At 35.9% G+C, this 16,968-nt stretch overlaps 1 protein-coding gene across 2 annotated transcripts in view; it reads right to left on the minus strand.

The window, feature by feature from the left end:
- The window catches only part of LOC147388567 (uncharacterized), a 28,750-nt gene extending 13,999 nt beyond the window's left edge, over positions 1-14,751 (minus strand). Inside the window, exons 1-10 of one of the 2 annotated variants that reach the window (XM_086417711.1) lie at positions 13,381-14,751; positions 10,407-10,522; positions 9,223-9,431; positions 6,707-6,826; positions 5,729-5,857; positions 5,513-5,638; positions 4,363-4,418; positions 4,184-4,274; positions 2,924-3,041; positions 2,614-2,823 (exon numbers count right to left, since the gene is read on the minus strand). In XM_086417711.1, coding sequence (XP_086273837.1) covers positions 2,614-2,823; positions 2,924-3,041; positions 4,184-4,274; positions 4,363-4,418; positions 5,513-5,638; positions 5,729-5,857; positions 6,707-6,826; positions 9,223-9,431; positions 10,407-10,522; positions 13,381-14,237 — 2,032 coding nt within the window. In that variant the 5' untranslated portion in view covers positions 14,238-14,751. The remainder of the gene's footprint in view (positions 1-2,613; positions 2,824-2,923; positions 3,042-4,183; positions 4,275-4,362; positions 4,419-5,512; positions 5,639-5,728; positions 5,858-6,706; positions 6,827-9,222; positions 9,432-10,406; positions 10,523-13,380) is intronic. The other variant, XM_086417710.1, reaches the window with a different exon arrangement.
- Between the last annotated feature and the right edge of the window lie 2,217 nt (positions 14,752-16,968).

The following is a 16,968-nucleotide window of genomic DNA, read 5'->3' on the forward strand; positions in this document are numbered from 1 at the left end:
AACGAATACTTGGGAAAACTTACAAGTTTGTACATGAAAAAATCTATTATGAATCAATTGTACCTTAAACAATAGTTGTATACACTGGATGATGGACATAGTATTTGAGCACCTTAAGATCTTAATCAAAGTTACAAATGAGGATGAAGATAGAATCCTAATCCTGTTAGCATTTTTCCCCATCCAAAGGACATGTCGTCATTGCTCTATGGAGAAATGGTACAACCTTAGTGTATAGACAAAGAAGAGAAAATCTTGGAAAGGTATGTTTATTGAAGTTTAAATAAAGAGAACATGCATCAATTTCTTATCTTCTAAAAAGGAGAACATGAAAAGTGTACTACACCAAAAGAAGAATAGGCAAGATTTTTTAATGTCGTAAGGGTGATGGATAATAATCAGTAAATAGACAAACGGCTCTGTCAGTGACTACCTGTGATTTCACTGACTAAATAAGTGGACTCCTAATTTGGATTATTTTAATCATACCACTCCAATAGGTTCACCGCCTTCAAACAAAAAACAAAACAAAACAATAGCGGTATTATCCTTTAAGGAATTAAAATGCATGTTGGGAAAGGTAATCAGGTTAGGTTTTGGGATGACTGTTGATGTGGACCAATTCCTCCCAAGGACCCAATTCCCATCTTTTGTATTATCTCAAGATATCGCTCCCTATTCAGAACTTAACATCAGATGGTGTTTATTGGGAACTTTCAAAGGAATTTTAATGATTGGGAGATTGAGCGTTTGTCTGAATTGATTAGCATGATCTTTGCGGAATCTGTCTGTCAAAAAAAATCAGATCATAGAATTTTATGGAGTCGAGACAGCTTGTTTTCCATTAAATCCTTCTGTTCAACTTTGGTAACAAGCGATTCCAGTTCTCAGCTGATCCTTGAGTCCGCCATCTGGAATCCAAAAATTCCATCCAACGTAGCTTCTTTCATTTGATCGACAACCCTAGGTAGGATTTTAACAAGTGACCAACTCATGGCTAAGGGTATTGAGTGTGTCAATCGATGTCATTTACTAAACGTGATGGGGAGACAGATAATCTTTTCCTCCATTGTGCATTTCTAGTGTCATCCGGTCTCACTACCTATAATAATTATTCCAAATTTCAGTCTTTCCCTAAATCAATTCTTGTAGCATTTCTATGTTGATTATCCTCGTGTTTTGGGGGTAATGATAGGATCCTATGGAGCTTAACACACTTTGTTGTCTGTTGGTATTTATGGAAGGAAAGAAACAAGCACGCCCATCAAGATAATGAGAACCCTGGTTCAGAATTGATCACTTACGTTCTAGGCCATAGTTTCTTCTTGTGTAAGCTCTTTCAAGAGTTCAAGGACTTTTTCTTTCAGGACCTTTATTTAAGTGGAGAATGTGTGCTCAAATAGTGTTGCAAGTATTTCGTAAGTTGCGTGGTGGTGTGGTTGTGCTCTTTTAGAGAGGTAACATTTCACATAATACTCGTTCAAAGTAAAAATGAAATTGTCATTGATTAGATATCTAAATACATCTTTGATGTATTATAAGCATATTAAGATGTACATCTAAAAAACCCACATACAATCGTTCACCTCCAATTACTTGGATAAATTAGTAATTTATTCGTAAACCTACTGCGTGAATGGTAGTACTCAAGATTCAATTTATTTAAGCAAGCTTCTTACATATAAAGGTGTTTGTGGTTAATTCGACATGATTACTCTCATTTGTGTATGATAAAATTGTTCTCGGATCAAAAGTTCTCAGATACCTACACGCCAACATGTAGTGAAGTATACCATAAATTGTATTAATATTCACAATAATGGAAATATTTTTGATAGGTTGGCCAAGATGGACACCAATACAAAATGACCTTACCCTAATATTGGTTCAGCATCGTGAACAAGGCTACGCTAATAGTATGATAATTTTTTATTTTTTAAGGCATATTAATAAGTCACTTGTCAATATGTTCAGATATGTTGATGAAATGCTTATTCCTGCTGAAATTAAGTTAAAAAGAAACAAGTTGAAAGTTCAACTTAGTACAAAATTTGATATAAAGGATTCCAGAATTGCAAAGAAGATTCTGGGTATGGATTTATATAGGGAAAGAAAGATGGGCAAGTTGTGTTAAGTATTTATAGAAAGTTTTTGCATGGTTCAAGATGGAAATGCTAAGAAAGTATGTACTCCATCCCTACAAGTTTCAGCTAAGTAATCTCCTAGTGCAGGTGATGAGTAAGACTAAAAGTCTCAGGTATTCCACTTGCAAGTGCAATTGGTACTTGGTATTTCAGTAGCATGATGTATGCTATGGTCTACAATTTTCCTTATAATATTTTTTATCTTATTTTTTTTGTTGTAAGCAAATGGCAAAGCCAGAAAGAGCATTGACATGCAGTGAGGTGGATATTTAAGTTCATAAGGGGCTTTATGCAAGCATAATAAGCATGTATGAATTGTTGTAATGATCTCCAATGGAGAATTTCAAGCACCAATATTTCAAATATAATCCAAACTTCTTAAGAAAGGAGACAATTTTTTAGATAGTCACATGTATAAAAGACCCATCCAAGCTATCATTTCCATCTAAACAGAATGCAAATTTCTTACCTATTATACCGCCACCTTTAGTTGAACCATCCACGCTATCATTTCCACTCCCACTACCAAGCTCACAAGGCAAATCAGCATCCCCATATGCAACACCACCATCGGCATAACTTCCATTATAATATCCATCCCCACCATTACCACCATGCCCACCACCACCACCTACTCCATTGCTTAAAAATTTTCCTCCACCAGGACCACCAGTGCAGCCTGTGTATTGCAAGTAAATTATTTGAAGAATTAGTCCATATATATTTCATGGACTGGTGTGTCGTTGATCATATTTAAAGAAATGAGGCATAAACCATACCTAAACTTGATGCAGTTATTGCTCCAGAAGACTGGACAGCTACAGTTCTTGCCCTGTGAAAATGAACAACACTTCCTTTTATAAAGCCTTCAACAGTAATATCTTCAACACGGCAAATCTGCAGAAAAAATAGTAAAACTATTTATAGATAATAAAAAAAGGCTAACAAAGTATAACAAATCCTGTGGTTTATGAAGTGTACAGCACTCAGTTGACTCTGGACGTCAATATAAAAAAAAGAAACCCCATTTAAAAAAGGGAAAATTACTAAAAGGTCTCTGGCAGAGGGTTTTCTTTCTAAATAGTCCTTGAATTCTGGGCAGTAGCTTGAAAATCCATTTAGTAATTTCATAATTGTCCCTCGTTACTGTCGAGCTCACCACTTTTGATTTATCGTTGAGGTCAGCATTTTTATTTTCGAACTCACCACTTATTATTGTCGAGCTCACTACTTTTTATTTATTGTCGAGCTCACCACTTTTTATTTATTGTCGAGGTCACCGCTTCTTATGGTTGAGTTTGACAATTTTTATTGTTGACCTCGACAATTTTAAAAATTGTTGAACTCGACGCTGTAAAATCCACCCGTTTTCGTTTTTTTTTTTATAGATTTTCTGGCTAAAATACATGAAAAGATCAACTAAAAACTTGACATAATGACTTGTCTAGATGATTTTTTTTTTTTTATCGATACTTGTCTAGATGATTTCTAACCAAAAGAAATATCTTTGATCGATTTTCATCCAAAAACAAAGCAAAAAATTAAAAAATTAAAAAAAAAAACCTAATTTTCTACATACATCTTCAAAATGCTTGAAAAAAACATTGAAAATGGCTTCTTCTTCCTTCTCAAATACTTAACGTCAGAATGAAGTCTCCTAAACTCGATTGGGGTGCCTAAGATCCCTTTTTTTTTTATGAAAATGGTGAGTTTGAACAGTTTAGGCACATTCGGCGTTTCAACCATGAGAAATGTGAAGAGTGAGGTTCAGGGACTGATTAGAATGAAAAGTTCTAATAAATGGACTATTAAGAGAAGCCTTAAAAGTTAGGGACTATTTAGAAAAAAGTTAACTCCGCCAGGGACCTTTAAGTAATTTTCCCTTTAAAAAAAGAGGTTTTATTGCCACACCAACTTTTGCTAACGCCATCCCAATTCATAAGTAAATCACCAAAGAATGAATCCACAACTTGGGGTGGCATTAGCAAAAGTTGGTGTGGCAAGAAAAGCTCCCTAAAAAATTGTAACAAAAGAAACACCTGAAGAGTGAAGGACAGTGAAGAGTTAACATTGCAATCTTCAGGTGGATGCATTAACTCCATGGGGCAATCTTGGCGTTCACAGTGGAGCCTTGGTGGAAAGAGAGAGAGAGAGATTCAGTTAAACAAAGAAAAAAATTCTCTGACCAATGACCATTAACCATTAACCACAATCTTACAAGTCATCAGAAGTTGCATTTTCTAAGGGGGCCTGCAAAACAGATCCTGGTCCAACCTTCATGAGAAGCAAAGACATTCAATTTGTAAGTATATGAGATAAACCAAAAAATAGTTACTTTAAATGGTGGTGCACAAACTAAAGTCATGGCATTTCAAAAATCAGAAATTCAATCTTGTATGAGATGACCGTACAATTGAAACCTTTGTTTCTACTGGGTAATCTCCCTGTTACTCACCCCCTTTCCACCTTCAGTTGCAATTGATCCTAAGATATAAAAGAATTAAAGCATAAAGCCGAGAAGTTCTGAGCATCCGTAGAGTAGATAACTTAGAATTGAAGTCATGAGTCATTTTGTATAATACTTGGAAAAGTTATGATGAATTGCAAATAATTATGATTTGCTTCATTATTACTATTTATTAACGTTGTATTAGGAATTATCTCACACCTCGAGATTCTAACACAAAATCGTGAGCATTCATGTTGGGATTTTGGGGGTGTGACAAGACAACTGGTCTCGGGCCGAATCAAGAAATTCTGGGTTGGCAACCTCTTCTTTGATGAAATTGAATACAAATTTGGAAATAGCAATTTTAAGGATGAAGTTTTGAACCATGCCTAGAACAACATAGTACCTTCAAGAAATGATATAATTAGTTAGCTAAGTTACACCGATGCTCAAAAAACTTGGTGTCATACTCATTACCAAGGTTCAAACTTCTGTTTCTATGTTCCGTTTTAGAATTGTTGGCTGAGATCAAAATGAAACATTGAATGTTTTGGAATGTCTCAGAAAGTATCAGTCGAGGCTGTCTAGATTTTTCACCTGACTGAAATGCCGCAAGACAAGATTTTAAACCCTGCTCATGATTACTACTGCTAATTAAGCATATAGACACTGACACAACACAAGCATATGCTATAAACCGTTAACATACTAAAGTACCCAAGAGAATAGCAACAGAAACGGATATATTAAGAATTGGATCACTAGGACTGCCACACCTTAGATGTTGTGAACTAGTTTTTAAATTTTAGAGAAGAAACTCTTACTTGAAACATGCTGCACTTCCTATTACTAAAACAAGAGCACGGCAGCAACTAAAGACAACATCAACAATAAACTGCATGCAGAACATTTAGCTTACATGGATACTATAAAATAGTGACAGAATGAGACGTTGTGCTTCAATCTGATCTCCTAGTCCAGACAAATTCAGTAATCCTTGTCCATGAACTCCAAGATTTGCATTAGAATGTATTACAGATGATTCCTGGGAATAAATATGGTTAGGCGTGTCATTGTGAATACCCCATCAACAAAGGTCCCAAAGGAAATCGCTAATCTGCCAGGAGTGGAATACCTTAAGAACAATTAAGTTGCTAGCCTCAAGCAATGACGTCTTGACAATTTCATCTTCGCCACCATCTATTAGAATTTTGGAGTTCCACATCAAAAACATTTTTACTGACATACGTAGAGCTCCATAAACCTAAACTTAATCGAAAACAATGATGAAACATTACATCATTGATCAGTTAGACTATTAAATTGTAAAATAAATAAAAGTTAATATTAAAAGGGAAACATAAAATTTCAAAGTTGCATTGCATCCATCTAAGTTAGATAATTCGGCAGAAGTATGCGAGAACAAGAGGTAATTAACCTACGAAAACGGAGGAGATATGAAAACCAACTTCCAAAAGGGTCACGAGTGGGTGAGCATAAGGATATAAAGAAGCAATCTAAATGAAAACTAACAAGTAAAACCAGCAGTAGAGAAAGACTGAAATGGTGGTACATCAGAACAGAGAAGGGAGTGGAGGGGGGACGCAGTAGGGCAATTCAGAAAGACAGTGATAGAAGATCTTAATGTTGGATACATAAAATGAGAATATAATCAGCTTTTGCAACCAATTCGAAGATAACGGGTTTAAATAACTCAAAGGAGCAAGAGCGCATTTCCAATTGCCTGATGCAATAATGGACCTGAAAAAATAGATGAACAATGATGAAGGCATGCGGTTTTGGGTACGCAACTGACGTGGCAAGAACACAGAACTTTAGATCTTTTTCCTGTGCATCCCGAAGAAAAAGATTCATGGTTCTGTGCCCTTGCCATGTCAGCTGCGTACCCAAAACCACGTGCATTCATCACGACTCCAAATAGATATATCTCAAGACTTGTAAAACTGAAAATGAATCAATATCCATGTGAAAAAGGCATTTCATATTTCAGTATGAAATGCCTTAAAAATACCATAAGGTGAAACTTTCTTGTATTGAAGTGTCAAGGATGACAGAATCAAATACAAAGCAACAAAACAATGCTGCAACTTACCCTGATTACCGAGTCACTCATTAAAAGCTCTTCAGTCATAAGCTCAAACTCTGATGTAGGATAATGTGCCAGACCAAAGACCAATACTCCACCACATGATAGACTAATCTGCTCTTGTACCTGCACAACAAAAGAAGAAACAATACAAGATTTAAATCTAAGAGAAGATGTAGAATATACACTGATCCCAAACCAAGAAACATTTGAACATTGTTAGTGCAGGGTCAACATGCCAGCCAGCAAGTTGAAATTGCTCACTCAGAATTCCCACCTCTAGCACCTTTTTTTATAAGCATATAGTTGTATAAAAAGGTTGCACAAACAAAAATACAAGCTAAGAACTAGAAGTCCCAAAACGGCTATACAAAAGATAATAAAGAACAAGGGGGCTCCAACAACTACGTGATCCCACCTAAATACATTTTGAATGAGACATTGAAAAAATCTTCTCCAAATCTTCCTCTTTCTTGGCAAAAATATAATTGTTCCTCTCTTCCAAAGTCCCCAAACATATTGCAAAAGGAAGCATTGACTAAACTAAATGACTAGACTCATAAGGAGAAGGCCCCAACTTTCCAGCTATGAAATAGCTCCAACACACTTTCCCGCATGACCCAACATATGCCAAAGATCCAAAAAGGTACCCTACACATCTCTATCTAGGGGGGCAATGGAAGACCAAATAATCATTGCATGCCATGCTTATTTTGCATACAAAATAGAAACCTTTCTCAATCATCATACAAGAAATTAAGTGATCAAATATTAAGAATTTGTCCAAGCAGGCCATCCACATAAAGAGTGTCACCTTAGTGAGGATAAGAGAACCACGGACAAAAGAAACGAGGAACAAAATGAGAAGCCTAAATAATAGATGAATATAATGGTTGAACAGAAAAAATAGCACTTCACTGGAGATCAGAAGCCAACACTACGGCCATAAGAAGGCTTCACCAATACTCACCCACCAACCAAGCCTACACATATTTACCACTAGCACCTTCCTCCAAAAGCTATCCAACTCTTGGAATCTCCAAAGCCATTTCCCAAGGAGATCTAAATTCATTTTTTTTAAATGCATCACCCCCTTCCCGTCCCCCTCCCCCTCCCCTAGGGCAGAACACCTTTTCCACTCAACAAGATTGTATTTTGCGCTCATTAAAAAAATAAATAAATAAATGGAATTATGCTCCTTCCTCAAGTATTGCCACAGGAAGTACTCACCAACCAGTTTAGCATGCTGCCACACTCATTGGAAAAAAGAAAAAAGGACTAAGTACATTGAAAAACTATATGATGTGCTCTTTATCATAGCCAACTTTTCGCTCTTTGACAACTATCATCAAGTTCAAGTAACAAAACTTGCCTCAAATCTCTCAATTATTGGATCCCAGATCAACTTAGAAAGGAATTGCTCCAAGGATACCCTTACAACAAGAAAAGTGTCCCACATTGGCTGCAAACACCTTGATATTTGCTGCCACCCCTACTCAACAATAATGACGCTTACTTGACCCAAAACCTTGGAACAGCCTCAAATCATCGAAGAACACATATTGCCAGATCGGGTCTATTAAATAGATATGGTTGATCCGAAATAGATCAAATAAATTATCAAAGCAGACCCTTATCAGATTAGGTCTTTTCGGAAACCAAATCCCTAATCTGGACATTGAGTTTACGGATCAGATGAATAGGGAATTAGATCTGATCCGATTCATTGGTAGTACAAAGAAGATAAAATTGTTAGTGAGTTTTTTTATATTAAGCCTCCCTCCCTCCAACCATGTTCGCTAATTTCTATTTGACCAAGCTGTGATAGTTTGATGAGGAAAAGTTCTCCACAACTCACTTAATCTCCTAACTAACCACATCTTCAAGAACTTCACCCTATCTTCCAGAACTTAGAAATCTGGAGCTATAAAGGTGCCTAATTCCTCCCAAAATTATGCAACCACCTCCCAAAGACCCCTGGTTCTTAGTAGCTACCTCTTTGTAAGACATCAGCACACTATCCAAATCAACAGGGGAAACTACGGATCTTCTCCAGGGAGCTACGATTGCACTCATCCCCAATGCATTAACCGCTAGTTTTTCTCCCCTCCAATCCAAGCAAAACCAATATCGTCTCTATTTACCACCTCACGGCACCTACTAAAGATAAGCAATCAGTGGCCTGATCACTCGAGGAAATCATCATGGGTATAACCACAAAAGGATTATGTTTCTTTTTTGATGTGTCATACAGTATTCAGCTTTCTGAAAGAAAAAAAAATGAACTCTTGGTCCAGCCCAGTTCTAACAATCAAACAGTACAGTCAAAAAAAACTTATTCAAGCCTCCAGTTTCAGAGAGGTCGTGACAAGGAAGATCCAGCTCATAAACTAGACAACAAATTTGTAGCAGAGGACATTACATCTCAATAGAAATGTATTAGTTGTACAAAAAAAGAAGGAATAAAATAAACACCACCACCTTGAGTAGTGATATATAAGGGTTATCCTCCCTTAACTGACCTGTACGCGACTCCACTGCAAAGGAACAACCGCCTTAGCATAATTACGAACATAAACATTTGCCCAAACTGGCGGATTAGGAAACTCTAAAAGAAGTGTATCCGTCTGCGTTGACAAGTTGTGATTGCTGATAATAAGGCTCCGGGGAACAGTATCATAAAAAGTCCCAGCGGCACCAGAATTTTCTGGACAGCCAGAGCTCCTTCCTCCTGCAAAGAAAGTGAGGAAACCATAGAACTTTCAACCACTCAAAAATTGCCACAAATATTTGTGATATAACAAGCAAAAAATGTGTTCAACCAATGACAGAGAACACCGTTCAAATTATGGCAAGAGGGAACACAAGTAGAATAAACATAAAATGAAGGAATCCCTTGAACGTTAGCTCACAGTTAGTATGTTAAATGTTCACAATGCACCAACTATCCACCTCCATAGGTAAGTCAACACATTGATTCAGACAGTCATCGATATACTGCCATATTAACCCAAAATACCACATTAATAGGATAATACAAAAATTCATTCAATTGTTCCCTTTTAGCCAGACCAAAATGGTTAACCAGAATAAAAATATATAAATTTTTTTTTATATTAGTCCCTCATTATCTAGTTGTATTTTCATGACTGAGATTCAGAAAATTTAGACGTCCTCCCTTGGCTACTGGCTTCAACAAAATTGAATAGAACCTTCCAGAGCAAAGTTTTGCAATGCAAACAATTCAAAGTTATGGTTTTATAGGCATACCAAGCAGTGCCTTAGTCTAGGGATTATATAACATTAAATGTTCAATGTCTGTATTTTCAACATCAGATGACACATCTAAACCATCAAAGAAAAAAAGGGAACACATATTTATGGAAATAGAAGCTGAAGAACAAGATCTACAACGCCATTAGAAGGTATAATCAACACAGCCATAAAAGTGTGATGAGAATTTCAAGGTAAAGAGAGTACAATAAAAATAAAAGAAATTTAGCAAAAAAGTTAAAATGAAAATAAAAGATAAAGCAAAATTCTTGTCCACCTGCTTTAACAAACTCTGCAAAAGATGGAATAGAAGAATTACCAGTAGAAAAAACAAGAACTTTCACCACTCTAAATGAATTCATTCAAGATGCTACTTAAAGGAAACTGTCTCAGTAAGAATTATATTTTTGTGGTAAAGGTGGAAATATCTTACCATGAACCAAGATTTCTAGGTCATCATGCCTGCTGAAAATGTCCATAGAAACTCTCCCACCACCACCTCCAGCCCAACCATTACCACCGGAAGCACTTAACTTGCCATTTCCCATCCTGCCCTCCATAAAAGAATTCTTAAAAAAGAACAGCTCAAATGCTTAAACTAAGGATTATAATGTACTTGTAATATGTGTAATAATGGTACAATATTAACAAATGGGTTATACCTTGATCTAATTGTTCTCCACATTTAGAACAATATGATATAATGCTTCCGGCAAAGGAGATCATACAAAAACCATCCTAAAGAACCAACTAGACGTGATTTCCATGTTAACGATGCATTCAAAGGCCTTCACTGTAGCCAGGGAAAACACTTCCCTTGATTAGGCTTTGTTCTTCAATAAATTCATAAACTATTACTGATCTGAAAACAAACTGTACCTACAAATGCAAATCATCTATATCTGTGGCCTAGTTTAGAATCATGTTTGGATGCGGTTTTTGAATCTCATAGCCCAGTTTAGCTGATTGGAAGGCAAGCATCTTTTACTGGGGCAAAAGGTAAAGTTGAACAAGGCGAGTCTTACTAGTACTGAAATTCCCAACCCTATGCAGCCAACCAGCAAGGCCTTCCATCAGGATTGTTACAAGCCAATTACAGCTATGCAATTCCCCCCACCCCAAAAACAAAAAAATCTCCCTCTTTACCCTAGCCCGGCACAAAAACTCTTAACAATTTATGTCTTACCATTCTTCACTCAAATCTTAAACATAAACCAAGATTCTTATCTGCATAACCCAAAAACAAAAACAACTAAGGTGACATTAACAGATGTAAACAGTACCATGTTCTTTTTCTCAACATTTCCTTTCTCTGCTCCTTACCAATTTTCATAAACACTGCTAAGTGGGTGAGGTTATGTACCATGATGTGAAGTGAAAACTTGCACTTGTTCATCTTTATAAATAAATATAAAAAAATAGTACTCATGTCAAAATAATCTTCCTCTAATTTCCCAAAAAAAGGCACACAAAATGTTTGTTACATTAGCAATACTACTGCGGTTTGCCAAATGTGCTCTTGTAGAAGATTTCTTTACCAGAATTCCTTAGACAAAGTAAGATTTCGAAAGACATTTGGTCTGAGGACATTTCCTTAGAAAATGTTCAGTCACAAAATCCTATTTTATTTAGAAAAATAAATATTTAAATCATTAAAACAATTATTTTTATCAAAAGTTAAAAGAGCCTGGTTGACTCGGACGAGTTCTGCTAATTTGGTTGAGATTTTCAAAATATCAAATGAGTGATGTTAGTTATCAAACGAGACAACATGCAGGACGAATCACCTTACATATCTCACTTATTCATGAACGCACCAAATGACTCACCTTAATCATCTCAGTCTCAGATGGCTACAAGAGAACAAAATATTAACCCGGAACATTGAATGTTTCGGGAGAGGAAGGGGGGGGGGGGGATTGGATTGTCTTCGAATGTTTAGGTCAAGACCATTTTGGTTTTTCTTTTGACCGAAACATTACCTTCAAAAAGTATGAACAAAGATTAATGAGCATCATCTACCCACAAAGTGAAATCAGAAAGATTATATGTCTTGAGTTTTCTCAGGTTTGAGAATCAAACTTTTGAAGCATAAGGCCTTTGTATTGTAAGGCTTATTAGTAGCTAGGATTGTAAGAGGGGGTGATTAAGTGTAGCATAAGACCTTTGTATTGTAAGACTTATTAGTAGCTACGTTTTATGGAATTGAATTTTGGACAATCAAAAAGCAATATTTCCATAGATTAAGTGTAGCAAAGATGAGGTTGCTGGAAAGACTGAGAAAGATAAAATTAGGTGTGAATGAATCCATGAAAATGTAAGCATAGCCTCGATAAGCATTAGTTAAGAGAAACTTGATTGATATGGTTTGGTGGCATGCATTGGATGCAACAAAAAAGGCTTACTATGACCCCAATAAGAAGGAATGTTTAAGCTAAAAAAGAGTGGAAGAAAGAACCATACGAATTTAGATTGAGGTAATGAAAGTGGATAGAAACACATTTGCATAAACAGAAAGCATATCTCCAGATAGAATCGAAGGTATTTTGTGCAAGAAGCTTCAATTATGATCATGATTTTGAGTTTAGAGGAATCAACTATCAGGATTTAGTATGAAATTGGGAAGGCATTGCTTGTTGATATGGTTAACCATGGTATAGTATGGATTGTTGCTGGCTAACAGACGACACAGATGAGTCAACACCAATATGAGCGATAACAATGTGATTCAGGCCAATCCATTGTGATCCCCGAATCATTTTTTTTTCCTTTTTGTTTCAGTGCTAGACAATACCCCGTTGACTTGGGAATCATGGGAGAAGGATGTTTATGAGCAATACAATGTGATTCGGGCCAATCCATTGTGATCCCCGAATCATTTTTTTTTTCTTTTTTGTCTCAGAGCTAGACAATACCCAGTTGACTAGGGAATCCAACTTGAGATTATCCAAAATTAAAACTAAATTGTACAAAGTGGAAGTAGGATGTTTGCCCCGAGCTTGTCCACCCTAACAGGAATAGAAACTTTCTAGTTTGGACCAGTTGGTTTAGACGTGAGCATTATTGGGCAAGAAGGCGCATCCCAATAACTTAAAGAGTAAAATAGGCTAGTTAATCCTAGAGATTACATCTATAACGTGCTCAATGATTGCACGACGCAATATCATGCTCATTGAAAAAGAATTCAATTGTTTACTTGTCAACCAAAAAAAATCAATTCAACTGTTGATGTGAGCTATGATAAGAAACTGTAATTACAACTTCTCGGACAATGATATAGTTGTTTGATTTAGTAAATAAATAATATAAGTAAAGAAATGAGATGAAATGGCTGTGTGTGTGTTACTGTATGTGTGGATTTGAGTTATTGTTTCAAAGTTAACTATGCCAAAAAGACAAGAGATTACATTTTAGAAGCCTTGATGTAGATGCTACCACCAGAACCCCCTCCACCTTTGAGACCACCATCACCTCCTTCAGCTAAAACAGAGCCATTAACCTCAATAAACTCTTCAATCTCCATCCAAATCCGACCACCGCCACCACCACCATAATCCACATCTTTGCTACTTGTCCCACCCTTACTACCATAACTTGCAGGCTTTGAAAGAGAAGACCATGAATAAGGATCCCCACCCCACACATCTTCCGGAAGCTTAGTTTCATCAGTCAAACAACAAGCACCTCTGCCCCCATAACCCCCACCCGCGCCATCGGTACCCGTTGGAGTACCACTAGTCTGGGGTGGTGGCGAACCAGCCAAACCACTAGTGTTGATCGTCGACCCATATAACAAGCTCACATTCACCGCTCTCAGCCAAAATTCCCCCGACACAATCGATGCGTTCTCACCCAAACTAAAATTCCCAGTAAGATTGACCATTATCGAACACCCAGCAATTGGGCAGCTCAAGGACACATTGGGAAGGATATCTAAACTTCCTAACCCCTCTATGTACACATCTTCTTTAAGCTTTAAACTACTACTGAGCCGACACGAAGTGTTCAAAGAACCAGTCCCCTTGAGATCTTCCTCGCACGAGACCGGTGGAGGATGAGGAAGTGGAGATGGAGGAGGTGGCGAAGGAGGCGAATAATCTCCACCCAACAAATCGAAATCAAAACCGAAACCGACAATTGAGAAATCCTCCTTCGAAGCAGAAACGAAACCAATTCTGGAGCAAAAACTAGGGTTACTGAGAAATTTTATGAATCCGTAAAGAACGAAGTAACGAACAACAACCCATAAACGAGTTCCCGCCATTCACAGAAGCAGAAACTCATCACATTCAAACCCTCCCTAAAAATCTTCACCGAATTACCTCCAATACCCTAAAAAACCAGAATTCAACCTACAAACCCTTAAAAACACTAAGAAAAATCTATAAATTATGTAAAAACTGTGTGTAATCTGTTCGTCTGAAACTAAATTGGCTGTTTAATTTAAACAAAACTCGAAAGATTCTAAACCTCCAATAACCAAAGTCCAAAACCCTAAATAGAGGAATCCAACCCAAAAAACACCAAGAAAACTCTATAAATTCTGAAAAAACTGTATCTAATATATTCCTAAATTGATTGTTTAATTTAAAGAAAACTCAAGAGAAACCGAAGAAGATGAAATCAGGGAAGATGAAACTCTGGAAAATGGGAATCTCTGTTGGAAATTTTTTTAATAATTGTTAAAGTGTGAGAGAGAGAGAGAGAAAGAGAAGAACAAGAACCAGAAACAAAAGAAAAGGAAATGAAACATCAAAGCTTTATAGTTGCTTTTATTATAAAAATTAAATAAGATAAATTAACAGTGAAGCTTCGTCTCTCGTCTCGTCTGTTAAATATCTTCCAAAATTCCAATAGAAGAGGATGCCAGATTGTTAAGTAAGTGACGATCGTTAGGAGTTGACAGCATGACCTTTTAATGTTCGAAGCCTATTTCGTTTTTTATGTTTGGGGTATTTTAGATAGAAGCCCTTCATTTTTTGTTGAATTTTGGAGATACCTTTGTGTTTTCAAAGCAATCATATGAGCCCTTCCCATGGGTCTTTTATATGATAAATTAATAAAATGACCTAGATACCCTCATCCTCAATTTCTCGTTAAAAGTTAAAACCCTTATTTTTTCTTTACAAACCTAATCATCTTCAATATCTTTTTATCTTTGCCTTCAATGGTAAGATTTTGTCTTCTTAACTTATAAGTCACGTGAAAATTAGGTTTTCTTAGAGAAATAATAAAGTGATGGAATTTTTGATAGAAAAATAGAATGTGATTGAGATGTACGTATTCTTACACATTTTTGTTGATATTTGAGATAACCCTGGTTTCCAAACCATGACATATCTCATGATCTTATTCTTCTCTTATGGATTAATGAAAAATTATTTAAACACTTAAAAATAAAGGATTTCTTACATAAAATTTTGTTTTAAATAGGTTAAAAATAATTTATCATACACAATAAAGTATACAAAGATAATCCCAAGGGATTGGCCTAGTGGCAAATCAAGCCTTGACAAGCTCCTCGAAAAGGGTAGCTCAAGTGCTTGAAACCCCATGAAGTAATGAACTCCTTGGTGCCACCCTCCAAGGTTTGGTTCATCTTCAACTCAACCAGTTTCACATAGGACTTTCTGAAGGAATTGTGCGTGTGACTATGGGATCAGTCTCCCAAAAGATGGGGTGGGAATACCCACGATAAGCAACAAAAAATAAAAGTGCATGAAAATAAAGGGAAGATTTGGGGAGATAAATTTAGGGGTCTCACTATAAATTGAAGATGTGATCATTTAAGTCATTCTATATTAACTTTTTTTAAAAAAACTGAAAACAAATGACATACCGTCAATTTTGAAATATAAGAAAATGTCCCAAATATTCATCAAAATAATGGAAGAGGCATATTCTTAATAATCCAAAATCAAGAAATTGGATTAAAGGTAAAGTACACTATTTAAAAATAATTTTCCATTAAGATATAGAAGAAGATGGAACCAAGGGTGTTTTGTTAGAGATTTAAGGTTCAAGGCCTCGGACATTTAAGTCATTTTATATTAGTCTTACATAATAAAACAAAGATTGAAGGTCTTGTCATGAATTTGAAAATATAAAAGGGTGTCTCAAATATTGACTAAAACGTGGAGGCTCTCATGTCCAACAGTCTTACCTACTACTTAAGTAACCGCCTTGCTTGGCAGTCAATTAAACATAAAATCTTCTTCATACGATGGAATAACACGTGTGTACGTATAAATATCTTTACCAAAGCACGTGTATACGTGGAATTTCGTGAATGCGACTCTAAAGCAAACGATACCTCATTCAATTTCGTTGAAAATTTTCTCCATCTCGTAAGTATATTCCAGACCATTGGGAAAAGGACATACCCTACCCCTGTGTTTGGACGTTTTTGGCATTTTATTATTATAATGGTAATAATATTTTGGACTTTTGATATATTAATAAGGATTTTGTTAACATGTGCCCTTGTGCACTTTGGAAATTGGGATCTTAGGGTTTTTTTTTTTTTTTTTTAAACCAATGTCATTTTCGATACAAAATCTTATTTTCAAAGTACATTTATTGCACTTTAACGTATGCCCTAGGATTTTCAAAGTGTATTTATTGCACTTTAACATATGCTCCAAGGGCACACATTAACAAAACCCTACTAAGAAAAAGCAGGAGAAATTGTATCCGTAAGACCCGTAAATCAAAATTTTATTGTATAAAATTAAAATAGATAATACTACAATGTGAAAAAAAAAAACGTATTCTACTAAGGCAATTTTTCATTGTTTGATGGGTTGAAATTGTTAAATTAATGAAGGACGAGAGAAATTTGACAATTTTAAACTGTCGAATTTGATGAGCATAAAAACTTTGGACAGTCCTTGATCATCGAAATTCAATTTCTAAAATTCGTTGGCCTTGGTCTGTCAAAATTTTCAATTTTCACGTAATGTACATGAGATGAAATTTTATATATAAGGTCCGGA

The sequence above is a fragment of the Akebia trifoliata genome, chromosome 12, assembly GCF_017979445.1.
Source record: "Akebia trifoliata isolate Shusen 1 chromosome 12, ASM1797944v1, whole genome shotgun sequence".
In the NCBI taxonomy this organism is placed as follows: domain Eukaryota; kingdom Viridiplantae; phylum Streptophyta; class Magnoliopsida; order Ranunculales; family Lardizabalaceae; genus Akebia; species Akebia trifoliata.